The sequence below is a fragment of the Mustela erminea genome, chromosome 7 (assembly GCF_009829155.1).
Source record: "Mustela erminea isolate mMusErm1 chromosome 7, mMusErm1.Pri, whole genome shotgun sequence".
Classification (NCBI taxonomy): domain Eukaryota; kingdom Metazoa; phylum Chordata; class Mammalia; order Carnivora; family Mustelidae; genus Mustela; species Mustela erminea.
The window spans coordinates 44875399-44898175 of record NC_045620.1 but is presented as its reverse complement, the minus strand read 5'-3'; the positions used below and the strand labels follow the sequence as shown (position 1 = coordinate 44898175).

The window sequence follows — 22777 nt, the reverse complement described above, 5'->3', positions numbered from 1 at the left end:
TTCATCTGCAAATTTCTGCTATGCATCTGCAAGTGTCCGCTATGTTTCTTCAACATTTTACCAAGTCTATATAAAATTGCAACCATGTGAAATCTCCAAGGGCCTGTTTTACCAATTACCAGAACATTTCATGGCTAAAATCCTTTGCATATTTGCAAAGTTCTATATAAAGTATAGAACTCTGCTAAAATCATGTGTGTTTGGAGAAAGATGATATGATTTTGTTTGAGAGATTCCACTTTAATAAAATTTTTTAAATGGCTCTATACCATTTAGTAATAATGAAACAGAACAATACTAGACTAGCATGCTAGCTTACTCATAAAAAAGAAAATAAACTAAATGGTTGGTATTTTTAGGGTGAACATGAAATTTTCTGAAATCTCTCAAATCCCCATTTTTAATTAAATGCTGCTTCACTGAGGAACCATCTACATGTAAAATGTCAGCATCTGTTCTGTTACTTATGCCATGAGTGGAATAATTTGGGGCAAAAACATTTCAATTCTTTTTTCAAATTTCACAGTAATTTTGAGTGTACAGTCACTTCAGGGTCTCAACATACTTTAGTAATGTGGTAAAGGATGTTTCCTAGGATTTTATCACTGAGGTATAAATTTTTCTGAGAGCAAAGCAGTATTAGAAACTTTCTACATGGGGTTCTTTCATAACTGAAACTGTATTAGTTGGCAGGTAGCAGAGACGTACAGGTATTGAGGTACCTGGCCTACATTTACTTGGAGTTGTTACTCAGTTGGAGTTCCAGTGTGACTGGAATGCTGGGAGCTGATCTCTCTTTGGATGGCTGCATTTTGGTTGGTAGTAGAGGATGAAACAAAACTATAAATCATCTAATCCCCTTTCTTTTTTCTTTTTTTTCTTCTTACCCCACAAGAGATTAAAGACATCATGACATTCTTTATGAGAAAAATAAATGCCATATTATGCCATTTGTTCACTTGGGGGTTTATATTGATTTACAAGCATTCATTAAGGCTTCAGCATAAGTTCTCAGAGTGACAGATGCACTTATTTTACTAATTAAACATTAGGAAGGGGTCTTTCTTCTGAGGCTTTCTAGAAGTCAGGAACCTAGAAGGCCCATAATTAGGATTTTGGTGTCTCTAACTTCTGTCTTTCAGGCACAGTATGTAGGAATTCTAGCCTGGATTATAGCTGCACATTGTAATGTGTCTCCTCAACTGATTATATGATATCACTGTGGGGAAGTACAGATGTGTTTTCCTCTAAGAAGGAACAGTGCTTCTGTGTTCTGGAAGGCCTTTCCATGACACTGTGTGCCATCCTTATTAAATCCTTTGTTCAGTGTCTTGGGATCTTTCCATAACTAATATAATAAGCTATCAACAGCTGTTGTGGGTGCAGTGTTGGAAGGATACAGAACTGTTTTTGGATCTGCACTGGCTCCTTGTCAGCTTCACTCCTTGCTCCTTGTTGGCTACTTGATTTCCTCATATCCATAGATTGTGTTTCAGTTTCTTTGATTAGGCCCTAAAAACACCAACAACTTATATACTGAAAATGACACTCAGTGGGTGTTGATAATTGCCCGGAAATCAGTCTGTCTCCACTTGGGTAAGGAACAGAACTTTGGGAATGATTACGTTAACGTATGTTGTAAGACAATAGATGAAGGGGATTAGTGGTGGAGACACAACTCTTTAAACTCCCTCCAAAGGTTCAGAAGACAAGCAAATCGCGGAACTGTCTAGCTGGCTCAGTTGGAAGAGTGTGCTGACTCTTGATGTTGAGGTTGTGATTTCAAGCCCTATATTGAGTGTAGAGATGGCTTAAATAAAAAAATAAATAAACTTAAAAAGAGAGAGAGAAAGTAAAGGTGACTTAACAGGAAGCTGAAAGTAAGCTGTTAGAAATGAAATCAAGTAAGTCGGCAACTACAATAAAAACCATGGAAACTTGCAGTTAAAATTGGAAGCTCTTGGGTTAGATTGAAGAAATAAAGTCCTGCCATATGATGTTTATGAGAGGTAACCCTAATACATGACGTACAGGAAGATCCTAAGTAAGTAAACAAATACATGGGTAACAAGGAAGAAAGACAGACTGCTGAGCTAACTGTATGTATGTCAGTCACATAAACTTTAAGGCAGAAATAACTTATTAGAGCAGTAATTCTGAACTTATATGAACTTCATAGCCTCCAGATGCATGAAGCAAAATTTGAGAGAATTATAAGGAACTACTGATAAAACCGTAATCATAGTAGGAAATTTTAATGAGTTCTCACTAATTGAAGAGTTAAGCAGAAAAGAAACATTGGAGGAGAGAAGTACATGATACAATTAATCCTGATTGAATGGATATATAAAAAACATTGAAATTAAATAAAAAATGTGTAATTTTAAAAGCACATGGAACATTTACAGAAAGTGACCAATTAGATGATTAAGTCTCAACACATGTCCATGCTTTGAAACTATACCACATCCTGTGAATATGATGAAATAAATTAAGAACAAAAAGATAAAAGAAAATACATTAAGAAATTAAAAACTGCACTTAAAATAAATCCAAAAAGAAATTAAGTTGAGAATTAGAAAATATTTCAAACTGAACTACAGTGGAAGCTGCATACCAATATCTCTAGATTGTAGCTGAAGACTTATATGGAGGAATATTGATGGCCTTAGGTGTGTAAATGAGAGGAGAAAATTATTGATCTGTGTGTCCTATTCAAAAAATTAGGAAAAGAATGGCAGAGTAATAATATATAGAAGTTAATAAAAAAGGAACTAATAAAGCTAAGAGCATCCCCATATACACTAGAAAGCAAAGACAATCAAAAGCATTAATAAAATACACAAGTAGGCAAGATTAATCAAGGAAAAAATAATGAGGGTGAAAATGAAACAGATCTATAAACAATGTAAGTTTTTAAAAATAATACAGTAGGTTAATTTGAAAAGATTTATAAAAATAAGGGACAATTCTGTGTTTACTGAAGCTTCACATAAAAGAGAAACTATCGTTTCCTGTTCTAGATATTAGAAAGAAAGCTCCCTAAATTCTGTTACTTACCTTGTGATACCTTGACAATAAAACCAGACAAGGTCAGTATTGAAAAAGAAAAACTGGGCGCCTGGGTGGTTCAGTGGGTTAAGCCGCTGCCTTTGGCTCAGGTCATGATCTCAGGGTCCTGGGATCGAGGCCCGCATCGGGCTCTCTGCTCAGCAGGGAGCCTGCTTCCTCCTCTCTCTCTCTGCCTGCCTCTCTGCCTACTTGTGATCTCTCTGTCAAATAAATAAATAAAATCTTTAAAAAAAAAATAAAAAAGAAAAAGAAAAACTAATCCATCTCACCTTTTTAAAAAAAAAAAAAAAGATTTTACTTATTTATTTGAGAGAGAGACAGTGAGAGAGGTCATGAGAGGGGAGAAGGTCAGAGGAAGAAACAGACTCCTCGTGGAGCTGTGTGCCTGATTCAGGACTCGATCCTAGGACTCCAGGATTGTGACCTGAGCTGAAGGCAGTTGCTTAACTAACTGAGCCACCCAGGCGCCTGAATTCATCTCACTTAAAAGAGTATCAACAAAAGTCCTAAATAAAGTTTTAGCAAATGAAGCCCAAGAATATTGGGAAAACATCATACATACATCAGAACTAAGAGAAGTTCGCTTCAGAAATGCAAAAGATGATGTGTGTGGGGGGGAAGCCTATCATTGAGAAAGACAGCTGACAAATTCCAGTTGAAGAACATTCTACGAAATACCTGATCAGTTGTCCTCAAAACAATGAAGGTCATCAAAAACGAGGACTCAGCCCAGAGGACATGAAGAAAACATGACAACTAAATGTAGTGTGGTATCCTGGATGGAATCTTGGAACAGGGGGTGGAAAAAGACATTAGGTTAAAAACTAAAGAGATATAAAGTATGGACTTTACATAAATGTTTCAACATTGAAACATTCAACATTTACACAATGTTTCAACATTGGTTCATTAATTATAGCAGATGTATTATAAGGGTGTCAGCAGCAGGGAATGTTAAATTAGACATTGGTGTAATGTTAAGTTAGACATAAATCCACAAGGACAAGGATGGCAAGAAAAAGTACATAGTGACCAATGTGACTAAGGCATCAGCAGACCTGAGAATACCGAATCCTGTGTCCGTACTAGGGAAAGCCTGACTACAGCTATTGCAGGTTCCCTAAAAGGGTTAGAAAATTGCCGGTAAGAGGTAGCTATAGAAGTAGGAGGAATTGGTGGGGTTAAAACCAGGAAGACTAAGTCTGTTTAAGAAATAGTTAGAATTTGGGGCGCCTGGGTGGCTCAGTGGGTTAAAGCCTCTGCCTTCGGCTCCGGTCATGATCTCAGGGTCCTGGGATCGAGCCCCGCATCGGGCTCTCTGCTCAGCGGGGAGCCTGCTTCCTTCTCTCTCTCTGCCTGCCTCTCTGCCTGCTTGTGATCTCTCTCTGTCAAATAAATAAATAAAATTTAAAAAATAAATAAATAAATGTCAATGTCCGCCATTCACAAGTGAGCACTTCTCCCACACCATGGGGCTGGCAGCTTTTAAAAAAAAAAAAGAAATAGTTAGAATTTAATCCTAGAAGGAAAGCAAATAAATTGGGAGGTTTCTCTCCTAGAGTCACCAATACTGAGCTGGGTGTAGAGGTGCTATCTTGAAAACCAAGGAACTAAATAAGAGTTTGCATACTCTGAGCAGTAGAGTCTTTTTCCTAAAATTTGAGTTCAGGGGGAAAAAAAAAAAAAACCCTAAAGATACATATGTCTGAGGTTCTCTGAGAACATGGTAAAACTCAGCAAAGATCATACTTGTGCGCTATACTTCCAGTCAGCTCTTTGTGGACCATTCTTAAATATGAACAGATAGCCAAGGATCCCCAGCCATTTGAAGAGGATGTTTAATATGAAAACTATGAGACAAATATAAGAATATGGGATGAAGTAGGGTGGAGCAGATCTTAAAAGGAGTCTGGAAAAAAAGGGGAGGAGAGTCTGTTTCATCCATTCCTCAGCCAAAGGAATTCAAAGTGCACTTAAGCTTGATGAGCACTGAGTCATGTATAGAATTACTGAATTGTTATAATGTACCCCTGAAATTAATATAACACTAAAATTTTTTAAGATTTAGAATAAAACAAAAAAGGGAATATGGGAAGAAATAAAATTTTAAAAAGCTATTAATATCTTTAGAGAAGTAAGAATATATTGCATCCATGAAACAAGGATAAAGAGTATAAAAATGAAAACAAGAAAGAGCTTTTGGATATTAAAAATACGGCTGCAGAAATAAAATCAAGTCAATGGAAGTCAGTACAACACATGAGTATTATAGTTGAAAGCACCGATGAACTGGCAAATACAGTGGCTGGAAATAGATACCAGGGCACTTCTCAAGGCTTCTGAACACTAGGTACAAAAAAGAGGATACTAAAATTTTGCAGAGTTAATAATTTTTCATGAAATAATTTCAAGCATCAGAATGCTGCTGACTTTAAAATCACAAAGGAGACTATAAAAAATTGGAGCAAAGAACTTAAGTCACAGAATTCTATACCCAACCAAACTGGACTGTAAGGGAACAAACACTTCGAGATATGTAGGGGCACGCCCTTTCTCAGGCACCCCTAATACATGGCCCACTTAAAGGAAGAAATATCAAAGAAATTCTCTCTGCCATTTTGTGATTCTGGTCTTTAAAAAGAGAATTATAAACATGCGTTCACATAAAATCCTGTAAACAAATGTTTATGGTAACCTTATTTATAATCATTAAAAAGAGGAAACTAGGGGCGCCTGGGTGGCTCAGTGGGTTAAAGCCTCTGCCTTCGGCTCAGGTCATGATCCCAGGGTCCTGGGATCAAGCCCCACATCAGGCTCTCGGCTCAGCAGGGAGCCTGCTTCCTCCTCTCTCTCTGCCTACTTGTGATCTCTGTCTGTCAAATAAATAAATAAAATCTTAAAAAAAAAAAAAAAGGAAACTACCCAAACATTCTTCAGCAGGTGAATGGATAATCAAAGTAGGATACATCCATAAAATGGAATATTCATCTGCAATAAGAAGAAACCACCGCATGGATGGATCTCAGGTGCATTAAGCTATGTGACAGCACCCAGAGTAAAAGGATATATATTGTAGGATTCCATTTATATGACATTCTGGAAAAGGCAAAACTGTAGGGACAGGAAACAGCAGTGGTTGCAAGGGGCGAAGAACGTGGGGGAGGGGACTCACTATAAAGGGGGCACTTCTGGGTTGATGAAGTTATTCCTTGTATCGATTTTCATGGCAGTTTGTGGTAACAGTTACGTGATTGTATACACTTCTGAAAACTTGAATGTGAAAAGGATAAAATTTGTTGCAAGCAAATATACCCCAGTAAACCTGAGTTAATAACAGCCACCACAGATGTCACCCCAGCAATGAGGCCTTTCCTGGTCACCTATTTTTAATGGCCTTTTTCCCTATCCATCCTCCTCAAGGTTCTCCTTCCACTCCCTCCCCTGCTTTATGAAACCTGTCCCAGGATCTCCAGAAACTGTTTTATCATATCTAGGCTATTGCCTTTTTAGTTTGAAGAATCAAACTCATTTGACCTTTCTTCATTGATTAAGCTTTTCTATCCTTTCAAATCGTCAGCGATCTGACACTTTTCATCTGCATTATTTTACTCTGAATACATAAATTGTCAAGCATGACTAATTTTCATTAAAGAGAAAAAGCTGTAGTGATGAAATCAAGATTGTGTTTGCAGACGTGTTTTTCTCTGTAGATAGCAGTGAGTGCCTTGCCGATGACTGTAGTATAATTGCTGGAGGGAACCTCACTGGTTGGCACCCAGACTCTGCTGCTGTATTATGGCGAAGAATCTTGGGAATCCTCGGGGACGTGAACAATATCCAGTCACCCAAGATTCATGCCAAAGTGTTTGGGTATCTCTATGAGCTCTGGTACAAACTAGCAAAGGTATGTCCTGCTCCATTAACTTTTATTCTAATGGGGGAAACTGATTTATCATGTAACGTAAAAACTGTGTTGCAGTTGATGTATTCTGGAACACAGATTAGGTGTGTAGACAAAGTATGTTTGATTGGCAAAGAATAAATAATAAAGAACTTACAGTTTGGGCATTTTATAAATGCAGAAGAGTTATTTAATGCATATAGAGAATATTACTATAGGACATTAAAAGGTAGGGTGTTGAGTGGTTTTTTTTTTTATAAAAGTGATACTGTTTTTATTGTACAAAATTTGAAAAATATAGAAAAATATAAGAATAAAATTAACATCATCATCCCACAGAGATAACCAGTATAAATATATTGTCTTATTTTGTGGGTAAATACATTTTACAAAGGTAGAATTTTAGAATACATACAGTTTTCATTCTGGTTTTTGTTTATAAGGTATGATTTTCCTAGGTTATTAAGTTTTTTGTTTTTTACTTTTGTTTTTAAAAAATGATTTATATTTATACAGTATAACTTGTTAAGCCATTCCTTACCATGTAGAGTTCAGGACCTCCCCCAGCATTCACACTCAAGGGAAAACAAAGCCCTAGTTTTGTATTAAACCTAAAACCATGTCCAGTAAGTGGAACACAATTGAAAATGTCAGTAGATCTCAGTAAAAGAAAAAATTATTAATGTTGTAGGTTTTTACTCAGTGTACAAAAATTTAGTGAGAAGCAGCTCTTTGGCTGTGGAACATTGGCTACACAACATTGAAATATTTTTGGGATAAGCTAAGCATGGCCTTTACTAAAATTACTTTACTAAAATTCTTCTCTCTGTGACTTAGATACGGGATAATCTGGCAATAAGCCTAGATAACCAGTCTTCTCCTTCTCCACCGGTCCTGATCCCACCACTCAGAATGTTTGCATCATGGCTATTTAAGGCAAGTGGATATGTGTTTATTCCTTTATTGCAATTTCCTCTTCCTTTCTGAAATTGAGTTTAAAAAATGTAATTGCCCAAGACTGCACGTTTTGAAGACAAACTGAATCTTACTAAAGCCCCTGCATCCCTCATCTCCATAAAAAACTCTTATGGAATACTAAGAAGTAAATGAAATGTTGAAATGCTCTGCATCTGGAGTTAATTAAATATTTAAGCCTCATCTCCTTGGCAGGCGACGATGTTGCCAAATGAATACAAGGAAGGGAAACTGCAAGCCTACAGACTGATCTGTGCCATGATGACCAGACGCCAGGATGTTCTGCCAAACTCGGACTTCCTGGTGCATTTTTACCTTGTGATGCACCTGGGATTAACCAGCGAGGATCAGGTATTCTGTGACTCTCCTATCACGGTAGCCCACAAGGTGGAAAGTGCATATGACTTTTTGCAGGTTAAATTAGGGTTCATGAAAATACATCAAACACAGAAATTCTCAGTAGTTTCAGCTTATCTATACACAGCAACCACATTGATTTTTCAAAATTGTAAATCAGCTTTCATCACATCCCTGCTGCTTCTCTCCACTGACCTTGCATTGCGCCAACCGAATTTGAACTTTATTCTGTGCCTTATATAGTTCTAGATGAGCTAGCCTCAGCCTACGTTGTCATATCCAAAAAATGGTGTTGGGATTCTGCAATAGATATTGTTCCAAGAAAATTATTCTGGTCACTTAAAACTGTTTGAAAAGTATTGTTTTAGTAGTCAGGGTGTTTTTTTACAAGACCACAGTCATACATTAGGGGTCCTGACATTTCTAGATGAGGAGTTATCTTAATTTCTTCCAAAGAGGGGTTAAAAAGGAAACAGAAAGGTCAATGGAGCTACTAGTGACAGCCCATCCTTGGAGATCGTGGGTGTACAGGGTAGGATGTGGCCAGTCCCTGGCCTGTCTCCATTGGGAAGAGCCCTGCCTCTGGGCAGAGGGCAGGGAGGGGAACAGGAACTCAGTCGTGATTTGCTGTATGAATATCAAGCCAGGAAGTGATAAGATTGGTTTGTATTTCACAGAGATTATTCTGAACTCAATTTGAAAGATGAATTTGAAAATGTGACAGTGATAGGATAGAGTGGGCGGTTGGGCCTGGAGACAGATTAATTAGGACGTGGTTAAACTTTAAAATGATGCGAATTAAGATGTTAGCACAGGGAATGGAAAGGAATAGGAAAGATTCAAGAAATTTCAAAGCATTTCATGTTGTTACTAGGTCTTTTTGACCAATTAGAGGTATGGAGAATGTTTCAGGATTTACCCTTGAAATTGTACCTACTTACCAGTGACCCTGAATCATTCATGAACTACCAAGATGTCATCCTTTCTGTATTTGTTTCATTCTCTGAATGTATAATACAGACACACCTTTTTGATACCCTTGAGATACATGTAAGAGGTCATTCTCCAGAATACCTAGTTTTTCTCTATTGCTTCACAATATGCTTCCTGAAGCTTCTAGACCCTTCAGCCCTATTTCAAACTCTTGGATACATCCCCTGATATACGATGATAAGCTTTCATCATGGAGCTTTTATTTGAAGTAATAACCATACTATCCTACTGAGTTGTCTTTGTCATATTTGCTCTGATTCCAGCAGTGCATAGAGGACATTCTGTATAATAGACTGGACTTGGACCCACAGTCTCATTTATTTCCTAAAAAATGCAGAAATAGAGATGTGAAAGAAGAAATGTTTGTACTCTGCTCAGATATTTGTAGCCATCATTGCAGGTGAAATCGTCTTTCACAGAATGATGTAACAGGGTGTGTGGAAGATTGAGGGATTATAAATAGGGAAGAGAATGAACTCTCACAGATCATAACGAAATCCCTCAGTGACAGAAGATACAAAGGTTTAGTTAACACAGTACTTTAAAGAAGTATTTTGCTAAGATTTTATAGGGAAAAAAAGTTGGAAATAGTTGGAAATAATCAACTGTAGTTTTCTCATTCAATGAAAACAAGTTAGAAGTCAGCAGCAAATACTTAGTATTCCTGGAATGAGTTCTCTAGAAAGTGACATAAATAGATATGAATTTAAAACCCTCTTTCAAAAAATAAAAATAAAAATAAAAATAAAATCATCTTTCTATTTTAAAGGCTGTTGGAGTGGAAATGAAACAATAACATGAGGTGAAATAGAGTTTGAGAACCCAAAACATAATTTCAAAAAATACAATTTTATAGTGTAGAAAAGTGAAGTTTTCAGATTTTTGTACTTAAAATTATTTTCATTTTAAAATTATTTTAATATATGCCATGTTTTGGTTAAGTTTGAGCTTTTATAGTTCATTGCAAAGTACGTAAATCTTAAGTGTTGGCCCATTGCTTGCAGTGATCCCAATATCCAGACTCCTAAGACAAAACTGGGATGTAAATCTCTGTTTTATAATCAGCCTATTGTCTAGCCATTAGACACTTGAATTTTTATGTGTGTTAAATAGAACTGGCTGTTCTGATATAAACTTAACAATTACTGGTATATGTTTTAGAATCCCTGACTGTCTGCCAAACAGAATTACTCTAAATAAGCCTTATTTCTTTTCCAGAAGAAAATTATACAGAATACCTTCTAATGAAAGAAACTTTCTCATTTGAGTAAGAAATGTCTCTGATAATTAGTTTAACTTTTGGTCCACATGCCTAAATGGATCATGGTGGTTTTTCCAGAACTTATATGTTCTTCTGGAAGCAGATATTATATTAATTATAAAAATAAAAACACCTACAGTAGAGAATACAGTTAAATCAGTTAAATTCAATTTTTTATTGACCAACTGTGCACCTGTGACTAGTACCATCTCAGGGCTTGTTTCCTAATTGTGAAAGCTCTCAAAGAGTCACTAGCCTGCCCCTAAAAGACTTTTTTCCTGCATGGAGAACCTTTTAAAAATTTTCCTTATTTCTTAGTAAAATAAGTAATAGTAAATAATTTTAAATGATCTAACATTTATTTTGTCTTACAAATAAAATTCAAGGTGAATTTCCTCCTTTCACCATTAGGTGGAGCACTTGTCTGCACAACTCTCACCGTGTGGCTCCCTCCCCTCTGTTGGCCTTTAAAAGGGAGGCAAGGCCCAGAGCCCTGTGAGCCTGATGGTGTGGCTTAGTCATTTTACAAATGCTTTCCTAAATATGAGAGTATCGAAATTATGTCAGTAGTGGCTAATAAAGTGTTGACTTGGAAATAAGCTTTAAGATGTTAAAAATCTTTTTCTCATATGTAAGGCCGCTTCTAGTAATTGAAGACATTAAAAAAAAAACTATTTGTAAAATAGATGTCTCACAGACTGTTCTGTGATACAATCAGATAAATCCATGGTTTCATTTAATATGGTAGCCAATTCATTATGTAAACAAATGTAGACCTTTCTGTATTTAAAAATATAATAATGATACATAGACTGAACAGCCAAAATGTAGCACATTCCAAGCCAGCTGTTTTTATTTGGGCCAGGTTTATCTATTCTAATAACTGAATAATTTACTATCTAAAATAATGACTTTACCAGCTAGTATTTTCCCAAGTACCTGTGCGGTTTGAGTTTATGGTTTATTAGCATGATTGAGAAAATGCTTTGAAATAACTAAACTTCTCCTACATTCTCAATTATTTAAAAAAATATTGCTACTGTTACTTGTTTAGAAAATATGTAGGATCATAAGGACTTTCAAAATAACTCTACATTATGAATAAAATTTGGGGTGACATGAGGAACTGATTGCTCAGCCTGCCTATGATGGGTCTTCCAGTTAGCTTCCACTCTGCCCAGCTGCTTCATGTCTGGTTGGCTGGTGAGGGCGGGACAGAGGGTCTTCAGTTCCCTAGCACCCACACACACACAGCGCCAGATTCTGTACTGGCACCTGCATGACGTTGTCCTACTGATTCTTCTCTGCAATTCATTTAGATTAATATCATGACCCATTGTTTAAATAGCAAAGGTTCAAAAAATATTGAGAACTTTTGCCCAATGCCACATATTAAAAAGGCTGATAGAATTTACAGGCAAGGCTTGGCTTATTCCAACAGGGTATGTCTTTCCCCTTGATCCATAGCCAACAGGCTGGTCAAGCAGTCCAGTCCTTGATTCTGTTTCTCTTTCCATCTTGTTTGACCTAGGCTCAAGCCTTGGCTCCCTCTCCTCAAACCCTTCCTGACTGGAGTGCCTTCCCATCTCCAGCCCCAGATAGCTTTCCATAGCTGCCTTCCCATCTTCTCACCATCTTCCAGCTGCCCTTCTAAAGCTGTTCCTGGTTGTTCTTAGTTTTTCCTAATGCTTAGGCAGCTTTTTCACCTCAGTCTTCCCCAAAATATTTGGACTTGAAAAGCACCGTGATTTGGGTTTATTGAAAACAGTTCCTATTAATTTCATCATTATTTAAAACATATGGAAAGATCAATATGTGTGAAATGGAAAAGGACAGTTGAGGAAAGGAATTTTATTTTCATGTTTTTAAGAACATATATCAAAGACTGGAACGTTTTCTTTGCTTAAAGTAAGTGAACTGTTTTTTTAACAATGACTTACAGATTTAATGTCTTAATGCAGTTTGTTACACATCAAAGTTAAAGTCTCTTTTAAAGGCAAAGCTTACATTAATGTAAAATTATTGTTGCAAATTTGCATCTAGAAACTTTGGGAAATATAAGTCTTTGTCATTTTCATCTGTAATTTTGTAACACAAGCAAAAAAGCATGAGGCTTCTCTAGGGTGGAGAAATATATGTTGTTTAGCCTGGAGGTAACTGTCAAGTGACAAATTAGAATCATCACAGTATAAAGTCATGGACTAAGTGTAATGCAGTATGATTAAAAAGTGTAATAGTTAAGTGCATGGTCTTTAAGACAGCCTGTCTGCGTTCTAGTCTTGGCTGTTCCTCTTATTAGCCAAGTCATTTGACCTCACTATGACTTCCTCCCCCTATATGTAAAATGCAGGAAATTAGGGTTCTTACCTCCAATAGTTGTTTGAAGACTTTGAGAAGGTAAAATATGTAATGCAGTCACCTCAGAGCCTGGACACACCAACCCTCAGTAAAGTGAGCCCTTGTAATGATACTGAAGAGTATGAGGAAAAGAACAGCAGCTTTAGTAACTGGGTGTATTTTATTTTCTGGTATGTTAAGATGTTAATGTTTTTCTTTCCCCATATATTTTCTTACTTTTGAACGTAATGGTTTTACTGAAAGATAGAATTAGGCATTGTGAAATTTCAGAACACGTGGAGAAATACCCACTCCCCATGCTGTAGGTCAGACTTCACTAAAATGTTTATTTAACCCACTTGTGATTCATAAACATTTTTTGTGTGTCTCCTGCCACTGACTCACTTTCTAGCCATTCTTCACCCGGCTCGCCGTGCCTTCTCTATGATGGAAGCTAAAAAGCTGAACTGTATGTGTCCCAGCTCCTTGCAGCTGGGTCGACATCCACCCAGGTCCCATCCAGCAGAGGCACGGAGGTGGCAGAGCTGGAAAAGTATGCATAGGGAGTGGTGGGCGGCAGCTGTCATGAGGAGGTTCTACTCTGGAACCTGCGTTACTGTGACCAGAGCAGGCAGCAGCATCTCTGCTGGAATCACTCTGGAAGATGGCTGGACGAGTCTGCTTGCCACCTTGTTCCTGACTGTGAAGGGTTCATGCTTGGTTCGCTGACACTTCTAGAATCTCTATAAGCCATCTCATGCCCCAATATAAATCCCTTTTGTCTTCATCCCCACAGGGTGGATTCTGTTGCCTGCAAGTAAGAACCTGGCTCAGACAGTGGCTACTCTGCAATGTACCACGCTGGGTGCTGGCGATACATGATCAATGTGGTTCATATTTCAGTCACTAAATGCACTTGTAGCATTTCTTTTTTTCCCCTTTAATTTTAGCCACTTGTTTTGTAGCCAAGAATATTTAACTTGTTTTAGGGAACTTTTGCTTTCATTTGACTTCATATTTTAGTGAACTTTTTGCTACACCAATGTTAAAACGTAATTTTAAACAACATATATAGAGTAATGTTCTTAGAAGTCAAAATAGCTCATGATTTTCTTAACGGATGTTACAACCTCCTCTCATGAGGTATATGATGGAATAATATAATAATAAACAGTCGTTTGTAAAAAGATCCCAAGAGACCCCTCAGTGAGCATAAGACTCAGCAGTGAGCTATGAAAGCAAGGTGCAGGGGTGATACTTGTAAATTGGTCATACCTGACTCTTTTAATAACCCCAGACAGCCTGTATCATGCAGTGATATGTAATAATTGCATCACCTTTTTCTCAGACAAAGAATTGTTCTTTGTTGAAAATTCAGACTTATAACTAAAACTGTGGGTTCAGTACACATAAGTTTATAAATATATTTAAGGCTAAACATAAACGAGTATTCATTTTCAGGAAAAGTGCAGAATTAAGATGGCAAATTAGGGACCTTGTTTTATCTCATGTCCAAGGAAGTAATTCTAATGTATCTCTAAAGTGCTTGTTCTGTACAGCAAGTGATTATTACCAAGGTTTAAATTCATGGGATTTTGATTCAGTGCTACCAGGATAAAGTGCATATTTATAAATTTAATGGTCTAATTGATGTTTAGAGGATTAAATAATAGCCTTGATGTGTATCAGTAGAGGAACTCTAGAAGGCTAACTTAACAGCTTCATTTGAAAATAGTTTTTAAAATAGAGTTCCAGTGGAGGAACTCTAGAAGACTAACTTAAAAGCTTCATTTGCCTGAGCACAAGAGACCAATGAATGGGTTGGACCAGAGGACCTCTACGTCCTTTCCCATTGAGCCTTCTTGGATCATCTAATCTATTTTTAAGCACTTATTATTAGGGTCACATTGTTATTTCATAAATATAGCAAAATGTTAAATAATCTTTTCATATTCAGTATTTTTCCTCACCATTGTAACAACCTGTCGGGTTCTGAGGGCATATGTGACATCATGATACACATGAGTAGATACGGTATCCATCACCTTGTGCAAAGAGCCAAATAACTGGTACATACCTTAGAGGATTGCACTGGGTTGAATACCTTTTTAGTTGAGTTTGAAAACAGCTCACAGAGGAGTTGGAACTGATTTGAGCAGAACTTTCTAGGATGGATAAGATTTAAAGAGTCGGACAAGAAGCAGGTTAGAATTTCACATGTCAGTGATATAGACCTTCTCAGGCCATCCATGTTCAAGGAACAGTAACTGAGTGTTATGTATTAGTTCTAAATATGTGCCTGAAAATAATGTGCAGACATGAATCTAGGCAGCACTGTAGGGAACCTGATTCAGCATTGTTTTTATCTCATGACTAATGGGGAGCCATTGAACGTCTTGGAACACAGCACTCAACATTGTCAAAAAGCATTTTTAAGAAGCTTAAACCAGCATACTTTTGGGGGCGCCTGGGTGGCTCAGTGGGTTAAAGCCTCTGCCTTCGGCTCAGGTCATGATCTCAGGGTCCTGGGATCGAGCCCCACATTGGGCTCTCTGCTCAGCAGGGAGCCTGCTTCCTCCTCTCTCTCTTCCTGCCTCTCTGCCTACTTGTGATCTCTGTCTGTCAAATAAATAAATAAATAAAAGAAACTTAAACCAAGTTATATGGGGTAGGTTATAATCAGGAAGGAATGAGGGCAATAAGCACAGAGAGGGAATTGTTGAAATAATCCAGGGGCAAGGTAATGGGGGCCTAACAAGGACTGAAATGCAAATGGAGTTTATATGCATAGATTCATTTATTTATATGTGCATATATGAATATTTCTGTGCATGTGCATATAGGTTTTGTGTACTTCGTGTGTTTGTGTGTGTGTGAGGAGTATTTTGGACAGATTGGGTATAGTGCTATGTGTAAGTGCCCTGAGAAGATAGAGCCTACTGGCAGTATTCCCATTATCTCTCAAAGCAAAAGTCAATTCAGAAAGGCAAGATGGGGATTTGAGAAAAGGTGGGAGGCTAGATAGGCTGGAACCTCTCTCTTTATCGTGGGCATGGTAACACAGGGGCAGGCAAAGCAGGTGTATGGAGGATACACTGAGAGGTGTCCCTAAAGAATTCTTAACTGTTAGGAAGTAGAAATGTGTTGGAAAGGTTTCCAGGTACATTTCTTCTCCACTTAAGAGAACATTATGTCTAACCCTGTTGAATTTTGAACAGTTGACATCCGAACTGTGAATTTTTTACAGTTATTAAACTAGATTTCTAAAGGTCTCTGTTATCTTATTTTTTGTTAGCCAGTTTTGTTACTATTTGTTTTTGGAAGTACTTTGAAACTTTAAAAAATCTTTATTTTTCTAAAAATATTATTTGTGTGTGAATTTACTTTTTTTTAAAAAAAAATTAGTGGGATTTTGTTGAATGTAAAGTTCTCCTATAGCAATAAATAAAACTTTCAAGTTTGACTTAGGTTTGATGGAAGACTAATGCTTTCAAGGATGAGTGGTATATATGAACCCTGTCCTAGTGTGTATTGATAAACTAATAATTCTCACTGTGTCCTTACTGTACAAATTCAGAGTGATGAAATGTAGAACTTATCACATGGTTCGTGTTCTACCACCAGGTAGTATCCGGTGGTTTCTGAGTGTTTCCCATAAGGTTTCATGAGAATGTACAAACCAAAGGTTAGTCAAGTTTTACCAAAGAAAATTTTATTATACCTTTGCTTAACTATTAATGACCATAGATAGAGACTTGAGACAGATGACCACACAAAATCATACCTGGAGGGGTTTTTTTTCTTATATGGCTGAGAAACCAATAATTATTTTCATTAAGCTATAGACCAAGCCCACTTACCCCTCGAACACCTAAATAAGGAAAGTAGAAATATGTAGAAGGTAACAGATGGTAGAGATTTCAGTTAGGAGGTTTAACACATGTGCAGTGAACTTGTTTCACAGCTTTAGAAAGTGTAAGATAATAGCAGGGGAGGCTGACCTGGCGAGGGAGAGGTTTACCTGAGGCCAGAAACTTGAGTCTTGTTTGATTTTCCTTTTTGGAGTTAAAGCTATAAAGACTTTCTTTTAAATAAACACTGTCAGTGAAGAGTCTGAATTATGAATTTAATTACAAATTTAGCCATACATCTTTAATAAGCATATGCTACATGAAATAAAGCATAAAAATGAAATATAATAGCAACTCAGTGTATGTGGAAAATTGAAAGATTTTGTCCTTACTCAACTGTTACCATATGGTAAAGTGTATAAGCTGACCTACATCTTCCACTAGAAAAAATGTTCTTTTGTGTCCCGAGGTCTCTCTTTGGAAGGAAGTCCTACAGTGGCTTCTAAGAAGGCCCATGTCACCAGAATCTTCCTTAATAGACTCACTGGAGTCCATCATGTCTTTTCCCAGGCAGAGTAGGCACTCAATAAATATGTTGATTTATAGGAGTATAAATAGGAGAAAAAAAAAGAGGAAGCCCTTCTCAAATCCATGTGGCATCATGGTGAAGAACAGATAACCAAAGTACCTGAGCCAAATCATTCTGGTTGAGACTGTGGCTCTAGTGATCAATTTCAGAGCTGACATGAACTTTCTGCTTTCTATAGTGGTGATCTAGCCATCATTCATTACCCTAGAATATTGATTCCTGGGATGGCAGGGGAGGTTGCCACACCCTCCCCTCTAGGGGCACTGGGCTACAGTCCAGTGTCAGTAGTGCTGTGGTTGGGGGACCCTGCCCTTGAATAGTAGCACCTATGTAGATGACACCAGACTAGGAGAAGATCCGGGCGATGTAAATTAAATGACAGAACCCAGCAATCAAAACAAGTATGAAAGACTAGCTTTCTCAACTTAACCAAGGAAATTAAACCCCACAAAAATTTAACCAGGGAGATTAAAGAGAGGCAAATGTTTGAGGCTGAACATTATGAAAATTGCTAGCAGGGAACTCTTCTTCAAAAAGGGGGGATTCAATTTCATATGGTCCAATTTATTTTTTAAAAAGAAAAACAATTTTAGAACTCCAACATGGAGTGATTACATTAATTCAGAGTTAACATGACAAATACCTAAGGTGCATTTTGTCCAGAAGCTGAATCTGAATGAGTGGTGTGAACTGCAGCCCCAGAGCCTGAGGCACTGCAAGTGTGTGTGGCAGCGGGGAGGGGTTCTGGGGGACTGTTCTCCCTGCTGCACGCTGTAGTGCACACTGCCAAGTGGCTGAGATGAGAAAGGATGGCGAGAGAACAGCTTGCATGGTGAGGAGTTGGCACATGGGCACAGATCATTGCTTCCTTCAAATATCTGGAGCCCTGTCTATGAGGAGAGAGAGATCAGGCTGTCTTACCTCCTGAGCAGGGACTGTTGGTAGACTCCAGCTCACCACCAGGAGCGCATTCTAGCCAGGTGTCCAGTTCAGACATGGCTGGTGATTGATCAGGGGTTTGTAAGCCTCTCCTACTCTGTCATGTCTGTCCACAATGGCCTGCTGGTCTGGCCACCTCCTGGTGGCCTGGGCAACAGGGCCATTCACTCGGGACCTTGAACCCTGATCTTCACTGGAGTTGCTGTGTGCATCTTGAGTCGGTGACCACATAGCCGCCTCTGGCCTGAACTGCTTGTTCTGTGAAATGGAGTTGTAATGGCTGTCTTTGGGGCCCTGGAAAAATGAGGGCAGTTAGGCTTTCAGTAAGTGCTACTTGGATTGCTGCAGAAGAGATTCCCGTTGTTTGGGAAATCGCTTGTTGACCTACAAGAACTTCTCTAACCCTTTAGAATTCTATGAAGATTTTAAGAAAATTTATTTTTTTTTCTTTAGGCAGAGAAGAACTGAGAGGCTGAGAGGTGGCATGTGGAAGCATTGCAAATATTGAATTGTACTTGGGGAGGGGGATACCTTAACTCCTATGTGGGAAGGATTGGTTTTTGAATATAAGAGATTTTAAATCATGACTGTGGTTTATAATCCATAAAGGATAGGTTTGGATACAAGGAAATAACATCAAGAAAAGCATTCTAAATTGCAAGTTTTGTTTCTGTGAGAAAGTGCTCTCCTTGTGGAGAATAATCTCTTTTTGTCTCTTGATTCCTTTTTAATACATAACAATAAGTGGGAGTGTGGTAATTGCAGACTGTTCAGCTATTAATGCTATTTACTGGAACACATTTTAGAGAGAACATTGTTTTCTGAAGAAACAATAAACAACAATTTTTCTTTTGTTCTTCCATGGAAAAATATTCTTTAGTGGCTAGAGAAATTTTAGAAGAGGAGAACCTTTTAATAGTAAGACAAAATAAAATACCTACCCCCCCCCCAATACTGGAGTCTTGCATTGAATGTGTGCAGCATGGTTCTTTTGTTAAGACTCGGGGCCTTTGTGTCACCTATCTGCTTCTCTCCCTTGGGTCCTCATGGCTGTGCCCCTGGAGGAGCCCTGTGCTCTTGTCTTGCTCTCACTCTCAGCTATGTAGAGGTGTCCCCCACCCCTGAGGGGTCATTGCTGGAGGGCAGGGGCCATGCTTTATTCTGCCTCAGTCCCCTCACAGCAGCTGACATGGTACCTACAACCAAGTTAGCACTTAAGAACTTTGTCAATTTATTGTGAAATGTTTTTGTAGAAGACAAAATGTTTTTGTAGAAGACAAAATTTTGTAGAAGACAAAATGATGTGGCTCTCATTTTGGACTCCTTTTAAATGAGTGGATTTTTTTTTAAATAAAAGGACTTTATTTTATTACTGTTATTATATTTGTGTATATTTTTTAGAGAGTGAGAGCATGAGCAGGAGAGGGGCAGAGGGAGAAAGAGAATCTTAAGCAGGCTCTATGTCCAGCATGGAGCCTAACATGAAGCTCAATCTCACAACCTTGAGATCATGAACTGAGCCAAAAAGAACGGGATGCTTAACTGACTGAGCCACGCTGGCACCCCAGTGAGTGGATTTGAAATGAAATCTGTTTCAAGTCTTCTTTTTCAGTTAGCCCTAGAAAAATTAATATTTTAATAAGATCATAATTAAAAACGCTGCCATAATTTAATACAAACAATGATGTATGAGGCTTTAGAATTTACAAAATGCTTACCAATCAGTCTCTGTCACCCTTTGTAAGAGCACTGTGGGGTAGGTTGCATTTTTACAGATGAAATTGATGCTCAGGAGACAAAGTACTTGCCCAAGATCAGAGATCAAAGTAGTGGTATCTTTCAGGAGTCTTATGTCCAAATCCATCCTCTTCCTTCTTCCTCCTTCTCTCCAACATCTGCCTGAAAGCAACTTTGTTTAAAGGAAGTACTTTTTAAGTCCCCCAAATAAATTTTATTATGTGTAAATCAGAAACCAAAATGTTAAACACCTGTTCCTAGACTTGAAGCAGCAAGTCATTTGTCGACCAGTTAAAGGTGGTTTAATTATTCTAGATGGTCTAATTCCTTGCCTTTACCTCTTTCCTTCCTCCTGTGGTGGGATTCACGTCCACTGGGCTCTCCATCAGTGGAACAAGCAGGCTAGGGGATGTCTCAGTTTTGCCAAAACTGCTGCTTTCTTAGTGGTTCTAGCCTGAGAAGTGGGTTGAGATAGCTAGCTCCCTTTGGGAATTTCCTCTCAGACTTAAGCCATTCTTGGGAGCTCATTGTCCAAACACATATTTCATTATGAAATATAAAGAAGACAATATAAGTCTTTTGCCCAAGATGAAACTAAAAATGTTCCCTGTTGGGATGCTCCACATATCGTGTCCAGACCTCCATGTTGGTAGGATGGGTTTGTAGAGTCCCAGAATTGGATGACCAGCATATTGCTCCTCTTTCTCTCCCCGCCCTCCTTTTTTTTTTTGATAGAACACAAAATATGGGTAGCTTTGATTTTGCTCCCACACTCAGGTGGAGTTATTTTACATACAAGGAAACAAACTAGAGAACATGTATCTTAGGTTATCCTAGAATAAAAAGAGTATATAATAATCATATTCCAAAGCATATTTCTTCTCCTGTGTGAAAACACATGAGAGGACATGGGGGCTCAAAAAGGAAGAGCGTTTCCTCTTTAACCTGTTCTTGGTCATGGGCTAGCAAAGAGCCCAGAGAACCAATTCCACCAAGCAGACTCACCTTCATCCACGCCTGAGAACCAGGCTTCCCAATCTCAGTAAGGGAGAAGGAAACACTTTTAAATGCACCGGACACTGATCTTTAACAACATCAGAAGCTCTAAGTCTTTTAGCAATATTAAAACACAGAAGACACAAATGATGTGGGTTTTCTAGTATTCATTTGAGGGAAAAACAAGAATCCTCATTTCTTATTGGGTTCCTAGGAGATTTCTTGGTGTTTTTCCATAGAATCTTTCTAACTACCACCTCTACACACACAGTGCCTCTGCCTCAGGCATGTGCATGTGTGTATGTGTGTGCACCAGGACATACACACACACACGTGTGCATGTGCAATTTCTGTCCCAGTTTCCTAAGAATATTTTGGTGGGAGGCTCATTTCTATTTTGAAGATAGCATTTTATGACCCAGTTTTTCATTTGATAGATAATATTTCTATGAGAGTGATATGTATATATTTTGGAAGCACATTTTTAAGCCAGAGCATTTATTGACTTTACTTGGAAGTATAGTTCTAAAAAAGTATTATTTGCATTTATAAATGATTATTAGGCAGAGTGAAGGGATGAAAGAATAATTTATGTTTCGGAGCTAAGTAATGTCCTTAGAATGATGCTCTGGCTTTACATGTGAGGCCCGCTATTCACCAAAGTCAAATGGTGCTTAACTGACCCTGCATTAACACTTTATCTTCCAAAGGAGGAGGAGCAGGCTTTGGTTTGTGTGCAGACCTTGGGACAGTTTCTGGCCTTTGTCGATCTCCTATTCTATATGTGTAAATGAAAAAATTGAATGATGATCTCTTAGATCTTTCTTCTCTAGGTTTTCAAAGTTCCAAAGGAACACATTAAATATCCTTGTTACCCAAATTCAGTAGAAAGATGTTTCCCTTACTAAATTTCTTTACTTCATTCTAAGGTAATACAAGTATGCAGTCAGATCCTAACCTGGATTCCAGCATGAGAGTGACTTGTGTATTCCACTTGGCATCGTAGGCAATGTTGACTGAACCTCACTGCACCTTGCAGCCTTGGCATTAGGCAGCATTTGAGTATATTAAGTCTATGGTTTCATCCAAGAATTTCTTTTTAGTATTCTAAGAAGAATATATATCCAGCTGATTTATTCCTGAAGCAGAATGAACACCATACCTGGGAACAGAATGGCTGCCTGTTGCTGTAGTACCCATATTAATTATATGAGTGCATGTTTCTCTCATTGCGGTAATTCCTACCTTAATGATAATACTTGCATGATTATGCTCACTCCATAAGTACATTTCTAACAGTCCTGTAATCGGTGATGCCAGTGACTCTTTGCCTTTGCTTCTGCTCCAGAATGTCATAAAGGCTGTGGAGGAGTTCGTGGAAGAGCCAGTGGAGAGGCTTGAGCTGGCTGCCTTAGAAAAAAACACATTTGAGTATCCTCCTGGCCCACCCCATCCACCCTGCTTCCTAGCCCTTATTACAAATGCCTTTCTGTGTCTACTGTCCCCCAGCTTGGGCCACCAGGTTTAGTCCCATTTTAGAATGCCGCATCCATGTCCTGCAATCTGAGTATACTCTGCGCTCACAGAAGTCTGCACAGCCTCGACACTTTTGCTGTCATTACTTGCCAGCAGCGACTCACTAAAGCCCTCATTTGCTGAAGTCCAATTGTCAGGAGTTAATAACTGCTCTGAGCATCTGCATCAACCTCATTAAACCAGCCTGTTGTAGAAACTGTAATGTTTTAGATTTGAGGTTCATCAGGGTCATG

At 38.1% G+C, this 22777-nt stretch overlaps 1 protein-coding gene across 9 annotated transcripts in view; it reads left to right on the top strand.

Annotated features, from left to right (window-relative positions):
- Nucleotides 1–22777, top strand: part of RALGAPA2 (Ral GTPase activating protein catalytic subunit alpha 2) — a 324605-nt gene that overhangs the window by 140919 nt on the left and 160909 nt on the right. For all 9 annotated transcript variants that reach the window (XM_032351550.1, XM_032351548.1, XM_032351549.1 and 6 more), the window contains 3 exons: nt 6783–6976; nt 7811–7909; nt 8144–8299. In XM_032351550.1, the coding sequence (XP_032207441.1) occupies nt 6783–6976; nt 7811–7909; nt 8144–8299 (449 nt within the window). The remainder of the gene's footprint in view (nt 1–6782; nt 6977–7810; nt 7910–8143; nt 8300–22777) is intronic.